The sequence below is a fragment of the Danio aesculapii genome, chromosome 2 (genome assembly GCF_903798145.1).
Source record: "Danio aesculapii chromosome 2, fDanAes4.1, whole genome shotgun sequence".
NCBI classification, from domain to species: domain Eukaryota; kingdom Metazoa; phylum Chordata; class Actinopteri; order Cypriniformes; family Danionidae; genus Danio; species Danio aesculapii.
The window spans coordinates 59,079,981-59,104,277 of record NC_079436.1 but is presented as its reverse complement, the minus strand read 5'-3'; the positions used below and the strand labels follow the sequence as shown (position 1 = coordinate 59,104,277).

The following is a 24,297-nucleotide window of genomic DNA, read 5'->3' as shown; positions in this document are numbered from 1 at the left end:
TCACAGCTCGGTCTACTTTAGCCAATCAGAACATTCAGACGCATTCACAACTCGGTCTACTTTAGCCAATCAGAACATTCAGACGCATTCACAGCTCAGTCTACTTTAGCCAATCAGAACATTCAGACGCATTCACAGCTCGGTCTACTTTAGCCAATCAGAACATTCAGACGCATTCACAGCTCGGTCTACTTTAGCCAATCAGAACATTCAGACGCATTCACAGCTCGGTCTACTTTAGCCAATCAGAACATTCAGACGCATTCACAGCTCGGTCTACTTTAGCCAATCACAACATTCAGACGCATTCACAGCTCGGTCTACTTTAGCCAATCAGAACATTCAGACGCATTCACAGCTCGGTCTACTTTAGCCAATCAGAACATTCAGACGCATTCACAGCTCGGTCTACTTTAGCCACTCAGAACATTCAGACGCATTCACAGCTCGGTCTACTTTAGCCAATCAGAACATTCAGACGCATTCACAACTCGGTCTACTTTAGCCAATCAGAACATTCAGACGCATTCACAGCTCAGTCTACTTTAGCCAATCAGAACATTCAGACGCATTCACAGCTCGGTCTACTTTAGCCAATCAGAACATTCAGACGCATTCACAGCTCGGTCTACTTTAGCCAATCAGAACATTCAGACGCATTCACAGCTCGGTCTACTTTAGCCAATCAGAACATTCAGACGCATTCACAGCTCGGTCTACTTTAGCCAATCACAACATTCAGACGCATTCACAGCTCGGTCTACTTTAGCCAATCAGAACATTCAGACGCATTCACAGCTCGGTCTACTTTAGCCAATCAGAACATTCAGACGCATTCACAGCTCGGTCTACTTTAGCCAATCACAACATTCAGACGCATTCACAGCTCGGTCTACTTTAGCCAATCAGAACATTCAGACGCATTCACAACTCGGTCTACTTTAGCCAATCAGAACATTCAGACGCATTCACAGCTCGGTCTACTTTAGCCAATCACAACATTCAGACGCATTCACAGCTCGGTCTACTTTAGCCAATCAGAACATTCAGACGCATTCACAGCTCGGTCTACTTTAGCCACTCAGAACATTCAGACGCATTCACAGCTCGGTCTACTTTAGCCAATCAGAACATTCAGACGCATTCACAGCTCGGTCTACTTTAGCCAATCAGAACATTCAGACGCATTCACAACTCGGTCTACTTTAGCCAATCAGAACATTCAGACGCATTCACAGCTCGGTCTACTTTAGCCAATCACAACATTCAGACGCATTCACAGCTCGGTCTACTTTAGCCAATCAGAACATTCAGACGCATTCACAGCTCGGTCTACTTTAGCCAATCAGAACATTCAGACGCATTCACAGCTCGGTCTACTTTAGCCAATCAGAACATTCAGACGCATTCACAGCTCGGTCTACTTTAGCCAATCAGAACATTCAGACGCATTCACAGCTCGGTCTACTTTAGCCAATCAGAACATTCAGACGCATTCACAGCTCGGTCTACTTTAGCCAATCAGAACATTCAGACGCATTCACAGCTCGGTCTACTTTAGCCAATCAGAACATTCTGACGCATTCACAGCTCGGTCTACTTTAGCCACTCAGAACATTCAGACGCATTCACAGCTCGGTCTACTTTAGCCAATCAGAACATTCAGACGCATTCACAGCTCGGTCTACTTTAGCCAATCACAACATTCAGACGCATTCACAGCTCGGTCTACTTTAGCCAATCAGAACATTCAGACGCATTCACAACTCGGTCTACTTTAGCCAATCAGAACATTCAGACGCATTCACAGCTCGGTCTACTTTAGCCAATCACAACATTCAGACGCATTCACAGCTCGGTCTACTTTAGCCAATCAGAACATTCAGACGCATTCACAGCTCGGTCTACTTTAGCCACTCAGAACATTCAGACGCATTCACAGCTCGGTCTACTTTAGCCAATCAGAACATTCAGACGCATTCACAGCTCGGTCTACTTTAGCCAATCAGAACATTCAGACGCATTCACAACTCGGTCTACTTTAGCCAATCAGAACATTCAGACGCATTCACAGCTCGGTCTACTTTAGCCAATCACAACATTCAGACGCATTCACAGCTCGGTCTACTTTAGCCAATCAGAACATTCAGACGCATTCACAGCTCGGTCTACTTTAGCCAATCAGAACATTCAGACGCATTCACAGCTCGGTCTACTTTAGCCAATCAGAACATTCAGACGCATTCACAGCTCGGTCTACTTTAGCCAATCAGAACATTCAGACGCATTCACAGCTCGGTCTACTTTAGCCAATCAGAACATTCAGACGCATTCACAGCTCGGTCTACTTTAGCCAATCAGAACATTCAGACGCATTCACAGCTCGGTCTACTTTAGCCAATCAGAACATTCAGACGCATTCACAGCTCGGTCTACTTTAGCCAATCAGAACATTCAGACGCATTCACAGCTCGGTCTACTTTAGCCAATCAGAACATTCAGACGCATTCACAGCTCGGTCTACTTTAGCCTATCAGAACATTCAGACGCATTCACAGCTCGGTCTACTTTAGCCAATCAGAACATTCAGACGCATTCACTGCTCGGTCTACTTTAGCCAATCAGAACATTCAGACGCATTCACAGCTCGGTCTACTTTAGCTAATCAGAACATTCTGACGCATTCACAACTCGGTCTACTTTAGCCAATCAGAACATTCAGACGCATTCACAACTCTGTCTACTTTAGCCAATCAGAACATTCAGACGCATTCACAACTCTGTCTACTTTAGCCAATCAGAACATTCAGACGCATTCACAGCTCAGTCTACTTTAGCTAATCAGAACATTCTGACGCATTCACAACTCGGTCTACTTTAGCCAATCAGAACATTCAGACGCATTCACAACTCTGTCTACTTTAGCCAATCAGAACATTCAGACGCATTCACAGCTCGGTCTACTTTAGCCAATGAGAACATTCGGACGCATTCACAGCTCGGTCTACTTTAGCCAATCAGAACATTCAGACGCATTCACAGCTCGGTCTACTTTAGCCAATCAGAACATTCAGACGCATTCACAGCTCGGTCTACTTTAGCCAATCAGAACATTCAGACGCATTCACAGCTCGGTCTACTTTAGCCAATCAGAACATTCAGACGCATTCACAGCTCGGTCTACTTTAGCCAATCAGAACATTCAGACGCATTCACAGCTCGGTCTACTTTAGCCAATCAGAACATTCAGACGCATTCACAGCTCGGTCTACTTTAGCCAATCAGAACATTCAGACGCATTCACAGCTCGGTCTACTTTAGCCAATCAGAACATTCAGACGCATTCACAACTCGGTCTACTTTAGCTAATCAGAACATTCAGACGCATTCACAACTCGGTCTACTTTAGCCAATCAGAACATTCAGACGCATTCACAGCTCAGTCTACTTTAGCTAATCAGAACATTCAGACGCATTCACAACTCGGTCTACTTTAGCCAATCAGAACATTCAGACGCATTCACAACTCGGTCTACTTTAGCCAATCAGAACATTCAGACGCATTCACAACTCGGTCTACTTTAGCCAATCAGAACATTCAGACGCATTCACAGCTCGGTCTACTTTAGCCAATCAGAACATTCAGACGCATTCACAGCTCGGTCTACTTTAGCCAATCAGAACATTCAGACGCATTCACAGCTCGGTCTACTTTAGCCAATCAGAACATTCAGACGCATTCACAACTCTGTCTACTTTAGCCAATCAGAACATTCAGACGCATTCACAGCTCGGTCTACTTTAGCCAATCAGAACATTCAGACGCATTCACAGCTCGGTCTACTTTAGCCACTCAGAACATTCAGACGCATTCACAGCTCGGTCTACTTTAGCCAATCAGAACATTCAGACGCATTCACAACTCGGTCTACTTTAGCCAATCAGAACATTCAGACGCATTCACAACTCTGTCTACTTTAGCCAATCAGAACATTCAGACGCATTCACAGCTCGGTCTACTTTAGCCAATCAGAACATTCAGACGCATTCATAGCTCGGTCTACTTTAGCCAATCAGAACATTCAGACGCATTCACAGCTCGGTCTACTTTAGCCACTCAGAACATTCAGACGCATTCACAGCTCGGTCTACTTTAGCCACTCAGAACATTCAGATGCATTCACCGCTCGGTCTACTTTAGCCAATCAGAACATTCAGACGCATTCACAACTCGGTCTACTTTAGCCAATCACAACATTCAGACGCATTCACAGCTCGGTCTACTTTAGCCAATCAGAACATTCAGACGCATTCACTGCTCGGTCTACTTTAGCCAATCAGAACATTCAGACGCATTCACAGCTCGGTCTACTTTAGCCAATCAGAACATTCAGACGCATTCACAGCTTGGTCTACTTTAGCCAATCAGAACATTCAGACGCATTCACAGCTCGGTCTACTTTAGCCAATCAGAACATTCAGACGCATTCACAGCTCGGTCTACTTTAGCCAATCAGAACATTCAGACGCATTCACAGCTCGGTCTACTTTAGCCAATCAGAACATTCAGACGCATTCACAGCTCGGTCTACTTTAGCCAATCAGAACATTCAGACGCATTCACAGCTTGGTCTACTTTAGCCAATCAGAACATTCAGACGCATAGACCACATGGTTTATGAAAATAAAAGCCTTTGAATATTTTTCCAGACACATTTAGCTGCTAGATGTTAGTCAGATAACCCTTCTATGTTCCTTCTTAATGCCAACTGTGGAAAAAAATTATCGATAAAATATTTATGATAAACTGCCGTTTGTTTACCTTCACACCCTGTTTCAGTTACTTGACACGTCAAGCAGCCGGTGAGCTCCAGCACACACACACATATTATGTACATCTCGACATGTGCAAGTGTTCCTCCATATATGTTTTCATCTAAGTTGTTCACAATACTTATCCATCCACAGAATTTGTAATGTAGTCAAGTGTGTAAACGTTTAGCTGCAGTTCACGCTTCTGCCTTTGGTTGTCTCTGGAGCAAGGCAGCTGCATGAATGCTGAAGCTTTAAATAAATATGAAACCGTCAAGAAAAGCCCGACCCCTTCTGTGTTTACACATACAAGCGTAGCCGTTTAGAGCTCATTTCTGCTTAATGCTGTCAGGATTTATCGGTATTCTGGAATGGATGTGTGAACGGTCTTTTCTGGAAAGATTCCGTAACGCCCTCGCCTGTATTAACAGTGTTTTTTTTTATTTTACTGGTAAAGTCGTTCCGGAAGTTTTCTGGATATTTACCGGTATCACTGTGTGAAAGGAGCTAATATATATATAGGTCAGACTCAGAAAGAAATGCTGGGTTTATTAATATATGCAATTAGTTTTTATTTAGGGTTAATTATTATTATTATTATTATTATTATTATTATTATTATTATTATTATTATTATTATTATTGTTACCATTATTACTCTTATTATTATTATTATTATTATTATTACTATTATTATTAATGTTATTATTACTATCAATATTATTATTATTATTATTATTATTATTACTATTATTATTACTATTATTACTATTATTATTACTATTATTATAAATATTATTATTATTATTACTACTATTATTATTACTATTATTATTATTATTATTATTATTATTATTATTATTATTACTATTATTATTATTATTATTATTATTATTATTATTATTATTATTATTATTGTTATTGTTATTATTATTATTATTATTATTATTATTATTATTATTATTATTATTATTATTACAATTATTATTACTTTTTTTTCAATTTTTTAACTTCTAATTTTGTGAGACTTCTTTTAAACTATTAGTAATGTGCAATTGCTTTTGTCATATTCATACTGTATATGTTTTTATATTGTTGTTTTTTTGTCATGTATAAATATGCAAATGAGTCCTTATCATCAGGTCAGACTCAGATAGCAGTGCCAGGTTTATTAATATATTGGCAATTCATTTTTGTTTAGTTTTAATAATTTTTTGTTCTTCTTTTGAGCCTTTTTGGTAATCTGCTTTGGTGTTTTGTCATGTTAAGCAGTTTTTGATGCATCTATTCATTTTTTACATTTTCTGTATTTCATTTAAACATACAAATCAGTCATAATTGAATTAAATGTGTGCTTATTTGCGTACATTTCCAAAACAGTGACTGGATGCTCAGTGCTCAGGAACAGAGCACTGGATGAGGCCAGGTTCAACATTTATTATACTTTTGTTTTTGACAAATGTAGTCTGACAGAAGTGTATTGTAATTAAAGTCAGTTAATTCTTGTAGATTATTTCTGTAATGGAATGAAAAGAAAAGGAGTTTCTCAGTAAAGCAATAGGTGGAGAAGTCTGAATGCGTTTTTTACTTTTAAATTTCATGGAAGAAATGAGCTCCTGTTGTTTAGTGCATTGAGTTAAACTAAATCAACCAAGTTTTAAGGTTTTTTAATGCATTTTATTTGAACTAGTCAGTGTTTAAATTATTATTTAAACTACAATAAATGTTCTTTACCATTTGTGTATGGTAAACACTTGAGAGACTTTTATATTTGATTGATTGATCGATTGATAATTAAGTAGTCACTCTGGTATGAATAATAAATGTCATCACCATACTGTATGCTGTATTTTTTAGACTTATAAAATGTTTGTCTTTATTGTTTTAGTTACTTTACTAGTTTTGGTAATTGTAAAAGTTTTAATAATTATTATTTATTGATTTTTACAATAATCATTAAATAATAATAATTTGCTGTGTGATCTGATAGGCTGGTTTCTCCTGAGGCTCCGCCCAAACGCTTCCTGACTCTGGGCTCAAAGTTCCGCTACAGCGGCCGAACGCAAGCGCAGACGCGGAGAGCCAGTTCACAGATCGCCCGCGCCGCTCCGCAGTTCCAGAGGACCACCAGCAGACGGCACACTGTCACTGCCAGCATGGACAACAGTACGACACACACACACACAGTCATCGCCAGCATGGACAACAGTATCACACACACACATAGTCATCGCTAGGGTTGTGACGATGAGGAAATTTCCCTACCAGTTAATCGACATGTGACAACACCGGTAATACCGGTATCACTGTGGGGGTGGGGGTTTCCTCTTTTTTCTGCTTTTAAATAGCTTATACATGCGTGCGTATTCTACTTTCACTTTCAGTTTTGCCAACACGCGCTGCATAAGGGCGCTACACAGCATACACTGGCAAGATGAAGTGCTGAACTCCACGGGACTTTATTTGTTTTGTTATTTGCGTGTTGCTCCTTTTTAAAATATCTTTGATTTGTAAAATCTCTAAGTTAATATTGGCTATCTGGTAACATAATCTCCCTCAGAGATATTGGACTCAATAACGTGGTGCACAGTATGACATGACCAACACCTCTCTGTAAGTTTACACACTGCATACACAGGCCTACAGCTCTGGTGTGTTATGAATTGCATGTTTTAAATGACAGCAAGACATGCTACATTTAGTTTTTATTGTAAATAATACGTTAGCACCCAGTACACAGTAAAATCAGGTTTTTTGAATGGCTTGCCTATTGACGGCGTATATATCCGTTAAGCTTAAATAAAACACATTAATACAAATTAGCCACCCTTTTATTTATTTTTTTGTTTCTGTATATTTTTTATCAAACGAAAAATCTGATGAAATGTTTATTTTGGTGTTCATTTTATTAGAATTAATATAATTATCAGGCGACACAGCTTCTCCATAACATTGGTTCTGATTGCGTTTATACAGATATCCTGTAGACTTTTTGCCTCAAAGACGTTTATGCCTGTTAATGCCGGTGCCGTATTTTGACAGATTTCGCAAAGGCTTCAGCTGTTCTGCCTGTCAGCTGGCACCAGCCTCAGTTTTGCGACTTGACTTGAGTGGCGTCTGTATCAATATCTGGATGACAGCGAGAGAGAGAGAGAGAGAGAGAGAGAGAGAGAGAGAGATGAGATCAGACCTCAGATTCGATGTGTGGCCGCAGGTCACAGTTACTTTACTGCAATTTTTAAACATTGGCTCATCTGAATGAACATTTCATTTGATTATATTGCCAGACAGACGAAGCAACTTTCGGGTTTTGAAGAGAGCGGCTTCAGTGATAAAAGATGCACACACACACACACACACACACACACACAGGATACACTCTTGTCGGCTTATTCGTTATTGTTTTTTTAACATTAAACGCATAATAATCAAGTGCAGAAAAGAAGAGCTGAACTTCAGATAAAGTGATTACTGCAGTGTCCGTGATGCTTGCTTTGTTTCTCTGCAGTTGGCTTATTAATGATGCGACACAATGCTTTAATAAAAATAAGACTTTATTATTAAACATTGTGAGATCATGGTGGTGTGATTTGTAAAATGATAGTATGCGGTGCGTATTTATGGCTATTGATCTTATCTACCCGCGACCCACCCATAGTTAAACATCAGTTAGGTGCGTTGAAGGTGTGTGCATAAATTAGTTGTGTTTCCTCCAGATGCGCTGCCTCCTTTGTCAGGCAAAGTTTGCAGATTGCCTCATTAATGTTTTCAGATTCTCTTTTTGTGTTTGGTTTAATCCCAAAATATTGTCAAACAGGCGCTTTTGCATTGCGTTTGGACACTAAATCATCCGTCATTCTCTTTCTGTAAATTCGACTCCTCTCGTTCTCCTCACGTGATAAATGAAATATGACGCATTGTAGATATGAGCAGATTTTAATTATAGTGCATGCTCTCGTCTTAAGTAAATTATTTAGAATTATATTTTCCATTTAAATCAAATAAATATTTAATAAAAAACAAATACTTAAAAAACACATGTGGGGACGGTGTCACGGTGGAAAAGTGATGTCACCGGTGTTGCGTCTTAAAACCGGTAACACCGTCTATATAAGACAACAGTACCACACACACACACAGTCACCTCCAGCATGGACAACAGTACCACACACACAGTCACCTCCAGCATGGACAACAGTACCACACACACACACAGTCTCCTCCAGCATGGACAACAGTACCACACACACACACACAGTCACCTCCAGCATGGACAACAGTACCACACACACACACACAGTCACCTCCAGCATGGACAACAGTACCACACACACACACAGTCACCTCCAGCATGGACAACAGTACCACACACACACACAGTCACCTCCAGCATGGACAACAGTACCACACACACACACAGTCACCTCCAGCATGGACAACAGTACCACACAGACGCACACAGTCACCTCCAGCATGGACAACAGTACCACACACACACACAGTCACCTCCAGTATGGACAACAGTACCACACACACACACAGTCACCTCCAGCATGGACAACAGTACCACACACACACACACACAGTCACCTCCAGCATGGACAACAGTACCACACACACACACACAGTCACCTCCAGCATGGACAACAGTACCACACACACACACAGTCACCTCCAGCATGGACAACAGTACCACACACACACACAGTCACCTCCAGCATGGACAACAGTACCACACACACGCACACAGTCACCTCCAGCATGGACAACAGTACCACACACACACACACACAGTCACCGCCAGCATGGACAACAGTACCACACACACACACAGTCACCTCCAGCATGGACAACAGTACCACACACACGCACACAGTCACCTCCAGCATGGACAACAGTACCACACACACACACAGTCACCTCCAGTATGGACAACAGTACCACACACACAGTCACCTCCAGCATGGACAACAGTACCACACACACAGTCACCTCCAGCATGGACAACAGTACCACACACACACGCACACAGTCACCTCCAGCATGGACAACAGTACCACACACACACACAGTCACCTCCAGCATGGACAACAGTACCACACACACGCACACAGTCACCTCCAGCATGGACAACAGTACCACACACACACACAGTCACCTCCAGTATGGACAACAGTACCACACACACAGTCACCTCCAGCATGGACAACAGTACCACACACACAGTCACCTCCAGCATGGACAACAGTACCACACACACACACACACACACACTACCATACAGACTCTATATTCTCTCTTTGTTTTTATTTTATTAATATTTATTTTATATTTCTACATTTTTAATCAAACATTTTAATTTAATCAAACCCTGAAGTTCCAAATAAAGTCAATATTTTAATAATTGATTGAGTTGGTACTATATCTATATTTAGGTTATCATGATATCAGATGTTTGTCATTTGCATAGCTCATATTGTGAAGTCTGATTATAAACGTGTGTGTGTGTGTGTGTGTGTGTGTGTTCAGCACCGGCGAGTGTTAACCATGAGGAGGAGCTGACGAGCAGTAAACCCGCCGCTGTCCCGGATGAGCTCATCACTGCCGAAACGCCAGAGAAGAAGAGCGAGGAGAAGATCAACTCCACCGAGGAGGAGAGCAAAACCACCACCGAAGAACCAGAGCAGACCAGCCCCGTCACTAAGGTAACCGCCAGACCGTAAACAATAACACTCGCTGGTTTAATGCGCAACATCAGCTCCATACAGATGAGTACATATCAAAACAGCAAATATTTAGCGTGCATTAGTGCTGGGTGATGCATTAAAGGTTATCGGTAGCCCAGTGGTTTTTATTGTTTAAAATGAAAACAAAAGCAAACATACCAAGATATAGATATCGAAAACTATAAGAATCTTATACAGTATCGAGATGTCATTATTTTATGTGTATAACAGAGCCCTTTTACGGTATTAAACATTTATACGTTCAGAATGAGAGATATTTGATTCGCTTTTATTGAACATCTCATGTCCTGTGTTGATTTTACGAATGCCATTACAATCTTACAATCAATATTTTGAGACTTTTTTCATATTCTAAATAAAACTAAAGGATTTAGAAATTGAACGTTCTCTTTACCCCAACACAATTCTATAGGGCACTATAGGGCAGGGGTTTTCAAACTGTGGGGCACCAGCTCCTATTAAGGGGGCGCGAGACATTAAAGGGCACCTATGGTGAAAAATCTACTGTTCAAGCTGTTTGGACAGACATGTGTGTAGGTATAGTGTATAGAGCGTCATATTGGGCTGATATAAACACACCCAGTCCTTTATTTTCAATTAAACAACACAAACGGTGGACCGATTGGAGCAGTTTTCAGATCGACCGCAACTTGATGTAGGAGTGCGGTCCCCCCGCCCACCAATATTGATTGACAGCTCCACGTATTAACATGTCCCGGTAGTCACGTGTATAATCATATCAACAAGACCAGATGTGCGCAAAACAACCGGGAATAAAAGGGGTGTTCAGTTTGCTAGAGTCATCAATCATCATCAAACGTGATCAAGAGTGAGTTTCACAAGTTTAGCATGTTTTAAATCAGAGCATGTGTGTAATGAAGTACAGCGATTCACTTCAGCTTTACTTCATCAGCACAGCCGCTGATAACAATGATAAAGGAAGACGCTTCAGTCCCAGTTTGTGGACGTTAAATCAGGTTTATTTTGTACATTAACATAACAGATATCCATACAGCAGTGGAGATTAACCTGTAGCCTGTCACATAAGCGTGCAAAAATAGTGCAAAGCTAATTTCGCTCTGTCTGTTTCTGTGTGTGTGTGTGCGCGTGAACTTCGTAACGACATTGTGTGTGACTCAGCTGAGGTAGGAGATTAAGGCACGCAGAAAGGCACGTAGAAACGGTGGGCGGGGAGGACTAGCCTTAAAGGAGCAGTACGACAAAACCGCCTCCTGGTGCAAAAATGTATAAAATAGAATCTTGTAAAAGGTATAATGCATAATCTGATGGGTGTTTTGAGCTGAAACTTTACAGACACATTCTGGAGACGCAAAACACTCATATTAAATCTGAAAAAGGGGCTAACCTAGATGCCCTTTAAGGCGTACAGTTGAGTAAATTATGATGACGATTTTTATGCCTTCACTAGAAAACTTTTCAGCCCGTGACTCTCAAAATAACAATCCCAGTAACCCACCACCCCCAATATCCTCTGAGGTGGTTATACATATAGAAACCTTGCATGGCACGGTCATGTGTGTCCTAAAAGTTTGAAAACCCCTGCTATAGGGAACAGGGCTAGGGCTATTCTTCTCACCGTGTATTGTAGACATCTTTTCTAAAACACTCAGTATGGTGCAGGTGGTGCTGTAGGCTAGCTTTAACAGCAGATGGCGCTCTAAACACACTCGACTCTAAGCGAACCCACTCCTGATTTACTGCAGACATCACACCCCTACTGCTGATGACTCCATTAATCCAACTAACCAGTGTTATTTCTGTTCTTCCTCTTCTGTCCATCACTCATTCACACACACACACACACACACACACACACACGCACAAACTCATACACACACGCATGTACTCTTACATTCTCTCACACACACACTAAACCCCTCACTCACACACACACACTCTCTCTCTCACACACACACACACAAATGCACATACGCACTAAATCACACACATACACACACTCACACAAACACTCACACACTTGCACGAACACACACACACACACTCACTTTCTCACGCATACACTAAATCCATCCTTTGCACACACACACACAAACTCACACATGCTCACACACACACACACACACACTCACTTTCTCATGCAAACACTAAACCCTCACTTGCGCACACACACAAACTCACACATGCTCGCACACACATTTACTCACACACACTAAATCACTCACTCGCTCGCGCGCACACACACAAACTCACACATGCTCACACACACACACACACACACACACCTCATACATAAAAACTAAATCACACACACACACTAAATCACTCATACACACACACACACATGCACAAACACACACTCACTCACTCAAACACCGACTCAAACACACACACTCACTCACTCTCTCACGCTCTAAATCACTTGTGCACACACAAATGCACATACACACCTCATACATACACACTAAAACACACACTAACCTAATCTCACACATGCGCACACACACGCGCACACCCACACACACACACTCACTCCCTCTCTCGCTATCACACACACACACACACTCATTCTCTTACCCTCACTCACACACACACACACACACACGCATGCTGACGTACACATACTCTTTCTCTCACTCACACACACATATCTTCATCCCCGTGTCGTGTGTGTGTCCTCTTCATCAGTGTGTGTACTCGTCAGATGCTCTAGTGTCGGATCTGTCTCTGCCGTCGTCTCCCGTGTCCTCCACTAGAGTGCGCTGCAGGCGGCGTGCGTGTGTGCGTCAGCGCGCCGCCTCCGTCAGTCCGGCTAAGAGCGGCGCGGGCGAGCGGCGGCGGCGGGCACAGGAGGAGCGGCGGGCAGCGCTGCTGGAGGAGCGGGCGCTGCTGCTGTCGGCACGGAAACAGAGGCTGAGTCGCCGGCGCGGGACGCTCTTCTCCTTCTCGCTGCATCTTCCAGATGTCTCCGCGTTACTGGACGATGACGGATACCTCAGTTTCCCGGATCTGACGGAGCTGCGCTTCCTGCCGCAGAGTCTGCAGCGCTGCGTGCCCGTGCGCTCGCCCTCGCTCATCCCCTGCTTCCTGTTCATCTTCTTCTTCCTGCTGTCCACTTCCTTCTCGGTGCCGTACGCACTCACGCTCTCCTTCCCGCTGGCGCTGTGTCTGTGCTATCTGGAGCCGCGCGCCGCTAAACTGAGCTCCGAGCTGACGCAGAGCTTACAGGACACATCTGAGGATGAGGAGGTGTGTGTGTGTGTGTGTGTGTGTGTGTGTGTTTGTGTGTGTGTGTGTGTGTGTGTGTGATAGTGCTGCACGATTAATCGCGATATCAGCCTGTGTGGTTATATGACGAGAAAATGTTGCCGTTCATTCGTTTTCCTTCAGCTTAGTCCCTTTACTTATCTGGGTTCGCCACAGCGGAATGAACCGACAACTATTCCAGCATATGTTTTACACAGCGGATGCCCTTCCGGCTGCAACCCAGTACTAGGAAACACCCATATACACTCATTCACACACACACACTCATACACTACATGCAAACTCCACACAGAAACACCAACTGACCCAGCTGGGACTCGAACCAGCGACTCAGTGCCACAGTGCTACCCACTGCACCACCGCGCCGCCCGATGTTACAATTATGTTAAATAAATAATAGCACATTTCTGAAAACAGGTTTCAGATGCAAGAGGTGACGCAGTGGCGCAGTAGGTAGTGCTGTCGCCACACAGCAAGAAGGTCTTTGGTTTGAGTCCCAGCTGGGTCAGTTGGTGTTTCTGTGTGGAGTTTGCATGTTCTCCTCGTTGCGTGGGTTTCCTCCGGGTGCTCCGGTTTCCCCCACAATCCAAACACATGTGCTATAGGGGAACTGATCAACTAAACTGGCCGTAGTGTATGAGTGTGAATGAGTGTGTGTGGATGTTTCCCAGAGATGGGTTGCAGCTGGAAGGGCATCCACTGCGTGAAACATATGGTGGATAAGTTGGCGGTTCATTCCGCTGTGGCGCCCCCTGATTAATAAAGGGACTAACTGAAAAGCAAAATGAATGAATGAAAGAGTTCAGATGCAAACGCTAAACGCCGCTTCCACCAAAAATGAGCTAATGACACTGAGGGAATGCTTTATGCTCGTAGTACACCATCAACCAATAGTTTTGCTTCAAATCCTCTAAATCGCAGCGTCAGCGCATTCAGAAATAACAGTTTGTTGGCAAAAGCTGCTAAACGCCACTTGCCTTTGACAGCAAAAGCTGCTATATACCGAGAACCAATCGGAAGGTGCGAATCGAATCACACACTGTAAAAAATAAATCTGTAATATTTACGGTAAAAGCCAGCAGCTGTGGTTGCCAGTACTTTACCGTTAAAAATACAGTACAAACCGTAATAGTAATTTCTAATTTTTACAGTAAACTACCGTGTTTTATTCATTTACAGATGTAATGTGTCTGTATTTTAAATTACATCTACACATCTTTAGTTACACAGTTAGACATGTTAACACAGCCATATGCAGGTGGTTATGAGGAAGCTACATAATGAACCAATCCTCATCACAAACAACCTTTCCCACAAGCAGAAGAGTGTATCAGTGTGTAGAAGGTGCTCAGTGTCATTCACACAGTATAGTAACACACATAAAATGTAACTTTTATTTATTTGACATGGACATCACAATTACACTGGACAACCAAAAGCATTTGTTTAAGTGTTTTAGCAAACTTGCTAATTCTCAACACCTGTCCACAGGAGGCTTGACAATATGGAAATATGATAAATACATATACACAGCATTATAATACTTGACATAAATTACTGGAGCAAAAGCAAAGGCGACATGCTCCAACAAACTAACAGTGTTTGTGCAAACACCTCTGTTTTGTTTTTAACCACTTTTTAAGTACACTACTAAAAATATTCACATTACTTTCTGATTTTAGGCTAACAGGTCAATCATTCCTCAGTTTGGCTTCCTTTACAGAGAAAACAGACGGACTAAAGGAGGTCTTACACTAGACGGTCACCATTAGCAGTTGCCCGTGTGACTCTGTGAGAGGTCTGATGCCTACTGATTAGATCAGAAAGTCCTGAAGTCCTGAAATAAACATTATCAACATTAGATGTAGCATAAATCTCTAATGTACATCACTGATGGGGAAACTACTAAAAAGATCCAGAGTAATGTCAAGAAAAAGCATAAAAAGTGAGGTGCCATGCAGGGAATTCTGGGAAAGTCAATTTACAGTTATTTGCTGTATATGTTAAAGGAAACATACTGTTAACCAGGTTACGGATTTGTACTGTAGGATTTTTACAGTTGTTTACCGTTGAAATCACAGCCATTTTTTACAGTGCATGTGTTCAATGTAGCAGCGCGCTGATCCACCGGCTTTAGGAGGAGACTGGTTTATTCCGCTCTCGTTTGTTTTATTCCGGAGTTTGATGAACTGGATGAGCCTGTCCGACTGTCAGTGAATGGCGAATGAAAACGTCTTTTACCTTAAAACTGATAACGAGTTTATGCACAGCGACGCTACTTTGAGTCTGATTGACTATACATTAAACAGCAAGTCCATTTCACACAAGACAGAGTGAAGATGCTGATCTCTTATCCCACGTTAATGCCATGAGGATAAACAAGAGACCAAGACCTTGAGTATGAATGAATGAATGAATGAATGAATGAATGAATGACAGCTTCTACAAGTGTCTGAGAGATGTCCCCTTTTGCCCAGTAGGCCTACCTTGTGTTTTATTTACTAATGTAAGCTATTTTTGAAAGATAAATATAATGTATAAAACTACATTATTTATATGACTTGATAATACGTCTGATCAGCTTTTTATATTAATGGGCAATGCACAGATGTTGATGATTCACAATGTTTTTATACATTATTTGAATCTACCAAGCTTAGTTACTTAGAATCTACAAAGCTTAGCAATGTTTACAATGCTCTACTTACATTAAATCTAAATCCTACATATCAGAAATGACAACAGAAATGACAGATTTCATTCATTCATTTTCCTTCTGCATTTCCCTGGTTTATCAGGGGTTACCACAGCAGATTTTTCAACTAAAGACTGTCTTGTCCTAATAGGTGGATTTGGCAGAAGTAGATTTATCTGGTTTTGACGCAAAAGAAAATTTAAAACTGTCTAAAGTGACATTTATGAAAAAAAAGGTATTTGATTTACTAGATAATAACCTTATCATTAGCTATACATGAAACTTCTGAACCTTATCAGAGGAGCCTGATAGGAAATTTACAAGAAAAGAGCTCTGATGGATTTAGAGGGTTCTGCATCTGAACTCTTCATATATATATATATATATATATATATATATATATATATATATATATATATATATATATATATATATATATATATATATATATATATATATATATATATATATATTGGTAGGAAAAATAGATTTCAGTTTGAGATGCACCAGTCGACCGGCCACAGACTGGAATCAGCTGATTTTAGTCATCTGGTTCGGTCTGTTAGTAGCGATGCATACAGTTCTCATGGAGACGTGCACGCTCACCATGGACTAAAAGATGTGGATGTAGTATCCATGACATCACTCGTAGGTTTTTCCCAAATCGTGCAGCCCTATTGAGTGAGAGAGTGAATTTGTGTGTATGGGGTGCGTGTGTGTGTTTGAAGGAGGGAGAGAGGAAGTGTATGGTTGCAAATTAGCGTGTGGGGAGGGTGAGTGTGTGTGTGTGTGTGTGTGTTTGTGTTTGTGTGTGTGTGTGTGTGTGTTTGTGTGTGTTTGTGTCTGTGTGTGTGTGTTTGTGTTTGTGTGTATGTGCGCATGCGTGCATGTTCAGACTGCAGTCGGAGCAGTCATTCGTCTCATTCCATCGACTCATTTTCAGCAACATTTATTGTAAAAAGCATAAACTCCTGATTGTTTCCACCTGCTCTTTCCACACATAGGAGATGAATATCGTTCATAAAATCTCCATGTAAGGTCTAGCAGAGTTTATATGCTAAATAGCAGCTAAATGTCATCGTTGTTCCTCATAAGTTCTGACTCTGTAGCACAGCCTGTATGTGGAAAGTGTGTGTGATGCGTTGTGTTTCACTCATCTTCACTGGTTGTGTGTGTTGCACACAGATTGTGTGTGTTGTGTCTGAGCGGCTCTTGGATCATTTCATCTTCTCTTGGATTCATTCGCTCAAATCTTCATCAAGACTCCTGCTGAACATTCATTCAAATCTCCTTTTCTGGATGAAGATGTTTCTGTGTTGGGTTGCATGTTTCATCAGTTCATCACCTCCAGAGTCTCTTCATCCCTCCATCATCTTCATCAAGGATCATCATCATCTTCATCATTACTATCATAATATTCTGGGTTTTCTTTATCGCTGCGATTGCTCTGATTATTCAGACGGACAGCGATCAGACGGATTTGGCCTGTGATGACGACGACACATCGCTGACGGAGGTGTGTGTGTGCGCGCGGCTCTTTATTCTCAATATTTCACACACTCAAGAAAATATTTTTGCTGCTTTTTCTAACTACTTATTTAAAATGAGCTGAAATATTTATTATTTGTAGGACGGCTTTTATGTTCAATCAACTTCAAATTGTAAAAATAAATCCGGTTTACTTCATTGATTTGCGTTGGGATGGCATGAAGTGATTATGTTGAAGCCAGCACTTATTACCGTGCAGAAAAAGTGATTTTAAATGTATTTTTCACATTTTCTCTTTTACACAAACTCATTATAGTCTGACTTTGAGGACGACGCTCACACGAGGTCACAGGTACAGTGTTTGCAAACTACAAAATACAGCTGAAATCTGATATATGAACATGTGTATATATTCATCTACGAATTATAAATAAAATATTTGAGTGGTCAGACTTTATTTTAACGCACAATTCACGCTATTAACAGCATTAAATAAGACTTTAAGCTTTATAAACTACTAATTAGCTGTTTATTAATTGTTAGTAAAATAGTAGTAGTTAGGTTTAGGTGTTGATTAGGGATGTGGAATAAGATCATACTTTATAAGTGCTAATAAAAGTTCATATTTTAATAGCTGTCAGATAGTAAGCCCAGAAGTTAAAGAGCCCCTATTATGCTTTATAAAAGTTCATATTTTAGTTTTGGGGTCTCCAACAACAGGCTAATCTGTTTGCAAGGTCAAAAACCCATTCGTTGTCTTATAATATGCATTTATTTTTACCTGATTGTCCCAAGGACGCCCATATGATTCATTCAGCGATACTTTTGTTCTAAACCCCTCCTTAGGGTGATGCTAATTGGCGCTGATGGTCCAATGACCCAGTCTGTTGTGATTGGTTGACTGCATTCAGCAGAGACAGAGAGAAACGCCCACCATGGCTTCTCAACATTGTTGAAGTAGCTGGAGCACAGAGTATATGTGTGAGCCCAATCCAGGAGTGCATCACAGCAATACAGTTAAACACCACACTGTAAAAAAATCCATAATTTTCCGTATATTTCCGACAGCTGTGGTGTCGAAAAAAAAAACGTAAAATAACGTCAGTTAAATTGCAGAAATTTACTGTAAAATTACAGACATTAAATTACAGAAATTTACTGTAAAATAACAGACATTAAATTATGGAAATTTACTGTAAAATAACAGATATTAAATTACAGAAATTTACTGTAAAATAACAGACATTAAATTATGGAAATTTACTGTAAAATAACAGACATTAAATTACGGAAATTTACTGTAAAATAACAGACATTAAATTACAGAAATTTACTGTAAAATAATGGACATTAAATTATGGAAATTTACTGTAAAATAACAGATATTAAATTACAGAAATTTACTGTAAAATAACAGACATTAAATTATGGAAATTTACTGTAAAATAACGGACATTAAATTACAGAAATTTACTGTAAAGTAACAGACATTATATTACAGAAATTTACTGTAAAATAATGGACATTAAATTACGGAAATTTACTGTAAAATAACTGACATTAAATTACAGAAATTTACTGTAAAATAATGGACATTAAATTATGGAAATTTACTGTAAAATAACAGACATTAAATTACAGAAATTTACTGTAAAATAACAGACATTATATTACAAAAATTTACTGTAAAATAACAGACATTAAATTATGGAAATTTACTGTAAAATAACAGATATTAAATTACAGAAATTTACTGTAAAATAACAGACATTATATTACAAAAATTTACTGTAAAATAACAGACATTAAATTATGGAAATTTACTGTAAAATAACAGATATTAAATTACAGAAATTTACTGTAAAATAACAGACATTAAATTATGGAAATTTACTGTAAAATAATGGACATTAAATTACAGAAATTTACTGTAAAATAACTGACATTAAATTACAGAAATTTACTGTAAAATAACGGACATTAAATTACAGAAATTTACTGTAAAATAACAGATATTAAATTACAGAAATTTACTGTAAAATAATGGACATTAAATTACGGAAATTTACTGTAAAATAAAAGACATTAAATTACAGAAATTTTCTGTAAAATAACAGACATTAAATTACAGAAATTTACTGTAAAATAACAGACATTAAATTACAGAAATTTACTGTAAAATAACAGACATTAAATTACAGAAATTTACTGTAAAATAACAGACGTTAAATTATGGAAATTTACTGTAAAAGCGTACATTAAATCACAGAAATTTACTGTAAAATAACAGACATTAAATTACAGAAATTTACTGTAAAATAACAGACATTAAATTACAGAAATTTACTGTAAAATAACAGACGTTAAATTATGGAAATTTACTGTAAAAGCGTACATTAAATCACAGAAATTTACTGTAAAATAACAGACATTAAATTACAGAAATTTACTGTAAAATAACAGACATTAAATTACAGAAATTTTCTGTAAAATAACAGACGTTAAATTATGGAAATTTACTGTAAACGCGTACATTAAATCACAGAAATTTACTGTAAAATAACGGACATTAAATCACAGAAATTTACTGTAAAATAATGAACATTAAATTACAGAAATTTACTGTAAAATAACAGACATTAAATTACAGAAATTTACTGTAAAATAACAGACATTAAATTACAGAAATTTACTGTAAAATAACAGACGTTAAATTATGGAAATTTACTGTAAACGCGTACATTAAATCACAGAAATTTACTGTAAAATAACGGACATTAAATCACAGAAATTTACTGTAAAATAACGGACATTAAATCACGGAAATTTACTGTAAAATAACGGACATTAAATCACAGAAATTTACTGTAAAATAATGAACATTAAATCACGGAAATTTACTGTAAAATAATGGACATTAAATTACAGAAATTTACTGTAAAATAACAGACATTAAATTACAGAAATTTACTGTAAAATAATGAACATTAAATTACAGAAATTTACTGTAAAATAACGGACATTAAATTACAGAAATTAACTGTAAAATAATGAACATTAAATTACAGAAATTTACTGTAAAATAATGAACATTAAATCACAGAAATTTACTGTAAAATAATGAACATTAAATCACGGAAATTTACTGTAAAATAATGAACATTAAATCACGGAAATTTACTGTAAAATAATGGACATTAAATTACAGAAATTTACTGTAAAATAACAGACATTAAATTACAGAAATTTACTGTAAAATAATGGACATTAAATCACAGAAATTTACTGTAAAATAACGGACATTAAATCACAGAAATTTACTGTAAAATAACGGACATTAAATCACGGAAATTTACTGTAAAATAACGGACATTAAATCACAGAAATTTACTGTAAAATAATGAACATTAAATCACGGAAATTTACTGTAAAATAATGGACATTAAATTACGGAAATTTACTGTAAAATAACTGACATTAAATTACAGAAATTTACTGTAAAATAATGGACATTAAATTACGGAAATTTACTGTAAAATAAAAGACATTAAATTACAGAAATTTACTGTAAAATAACAGACATTAAATTACAGAAATTTACTGTAAAATAACAGACATTAAATTACAGAAATTTACTGTAAAATAACAGACATTAAATTACAGAAATTTACTGTAAAATAACAGACGTTAAATTATGGAAATTTACTGTAAAAGCGTACATTAAATCACAGAAATTTACTGTAAAATAACAGACATTAAATTACAGAAATTTACTGTAAAATAACAGACATTAAATTACAGAAATTTACTGTAAAATAACAGACGTTAAATTATGGAAATTTACTGTAAACGCGTACATTAAATCACAGAAATTTACTGTAAAATAACGGACATTAAATCACAGAAATTTACTGTAAAATAATGAACATTAAATTACAGAAATTTACTGTAAAATAACAGACATTAAATTACAGAAATTTACTGTAAAATAACAGACATTAAATTACAGAAATTTACTGTAAAATAACAGACGTTAAATTATGGAAATGTACTGTAAACGCGTACATTAAATCACAGAAATTTACTGTAAAATAACGGACATTAAATCACAGAAATTTACTGTAAAATAACGGACATTAAATCACGGAAATTTACTGTAAAATAACGGACATTAAATCACAGAAATTTACTGTAAAATAATGAACATTAAATCACGGAAATTTACTGTAAAATAATGGACATTAAATTACAGAAATTTACTGTAAAATAACAGACATTAAATTACAGAAATTTACTGTAAAATAATGAACATTAAATTACAGAAATTTACTGTAAAATAACGGACATTAAATTACAGAAATTTACTGTAAAATAATGAACATTAAATTACAGAAATTTACTGTAAAATAATGAACATTAAATCACAGAAATTTACTGTAAAATAATGAACATTAAATCACGGAAATTTACTGTAAAATAATGGACATTAAATTACAGAAATTTACTGTAAAATAACAGACATTAAATTACAGAAATTTACTGTAAAATAACGGACATTAAATCACAGAAATTTACTGTAAAATAACGGACATTAAATCACGGAAATTTACTGTAAAATAACGGACATTAAATCACAGAAATTTACTGTAAAATAATGAACATTAAATCACGGAAATTTACTGTAAAATAACGGACATTAAATCACGGAAATTTACTGTAAAATAACGGACATTAAATCACAGAAATTTACTGTAAAATAACGGACATTAAATCACAGAAATTTACTGTAAAATAACGGACATTAAATCACGGAAATTTACTGTAAAATAACGGACATTAAATCACAGAAATTTACTGTAAAATAATGAACATTAAATCACGGAAATTTACTGTAAAATAACGGACATTAAATCACAGAAATTTACTGTAAAATAATGGACATTAAATCACGGAAATTTACTGTAAAATAATGAACATTAAATTACAGAAATTTACTGTAAAATAATGAACATTAAATTACAGAAATTTACTGTAAAATAACGGACATTAAATTACAGAAATTTACTGTAAAATAACGGACATTCAATTACAGAAATTTACTGTAAAATAACGGACATTAAATTACAGAAATTTACTGTAAAAACGTACATTAAATCACAGAAATTTAATGTAAAATAATGGACATTAAATCACGGTAATTTACTGTAATTTACTGTTATTTTATAGGGTTGTACCTCGTTGCAGGGTAGATTATTGCATTAATCATAAGAACCTTCACTCATTAATGTTCACACATCTTCAGTCATGATCAGTCCCACACACACCCGCACATCTGCTGGTGTTTGAAGGGAAAGGCGCATTCACGTTTTACCAGATCTGGCACTTCATATTTAGTATTGTTTTGTTTTAACGTCAATACAAACAGACAAAAGGTACGGACGAACAACGAATCATTTAAACGACTCTGGGTTTTAAAAAAGCAATATTTTTGAACATGGTGCACTTTTTGGTGCAGATTTCACCCTCAGCTGGATGTTTTCATTCATTAAGAGCTGTGCTGCACACTGCATTAAGATCATTCTCAAAAAGCCATAATTGGGGCTCTTTAACTGTTGCAGAGTTTGTGCTTTTTAAACACTAATAAACAGACAATATCGTAATAATATGCAGGTAATACACCAGTAGTTAATAGTGATAATTGGTGCTTGAACTAAAGTGTTACCCATATATTGTTATCTCTGTGAGATGTAAACATGTGCCTATATAGCCATATATCAGATTTCAGTATGGTTGAGGAGGTTTGATGCTGTTGTGTTGGTTTTCATCATTCGTCATGTGAGCAGAAAACCTCCTGTGTTTGGTCTGAACAGAAATTCATCTTTGCTTGAGTTTTCATTGTTTTGTTTTATTATCCCCCTCAGTTTCCCAGCAGTGTCTGAGAGGAGCTTCTGGGAAGATTTTCATGTTTTTTTATTCTTGTGTTTTTCTAGTATAGTTTCATAAAGCGGATTAAAGGAGAGAATGTGTTTGTCAAGCACAGTAATCTCATGTTGGAGGTTTGTGAAGCATGAGCTGACCTGTGTGTGTGTGTTTGGGTTTAACACTCATATGATCTGAATTCACATGACAGCATACAGTATGAGCTGATTTTACTATGATATACTTGAACTACAGGAGGATAACAGCACTTTAGTGGTTTATATTTTAGTTTTAGACTGAGTTTTTCATGACTTTGCATGAATTTAAACATTCAGAAACTTTATTAATATTTAACAAGTAGGTAAATTTCAAGAAATCACTAATGCATCC

General features: G+C 37.8%; 1 protein-coding gene across 7 annotated transcripts in view; it reads left to right on the top strand.

Annotated features, from left to right (window-relative positions):
- The window catches only part of epb41l3b (erythrocyte membrane protein band 4.1-like 3b), a 97,744-nt gene that overhangs the window by 49,109 nt on the left and 24,338 nt on the right, over nt 1–24,297 (top strand). For 5 of the 7 annotated variants that reach the window (XM_056446806.1, XM_056446771.1, XM_056446780.1 and 2 more), the window contains 5 exons: nt 6,803–6,978; nt 10,342–10,517; nt 13,227–13,787; nt 17,960–18,016; nt 18,305–18,340. In XM_056446806.1, coding sequence (XP_056302781.1) covers nt 6,803–6,978; nt 10,342–10,517; nt 13,227–13,787; nt 17,960–18,016; nt 18,305–18,340 — 1,006 coding nt within the window. Of the gene's footprint in view, nt 1–6,802; nt 6,979–10,341; nt 10,518–13,226; nt 13,788–17,959; nt 18,017–18,304; nt 18,341–23,978; nt 24,045–24,297 lie in introns of all 7 variants that reach the window. The other 2 variants (XM_056446798.1, XM_056446788.1) reach the window with 1 other exon arrangement.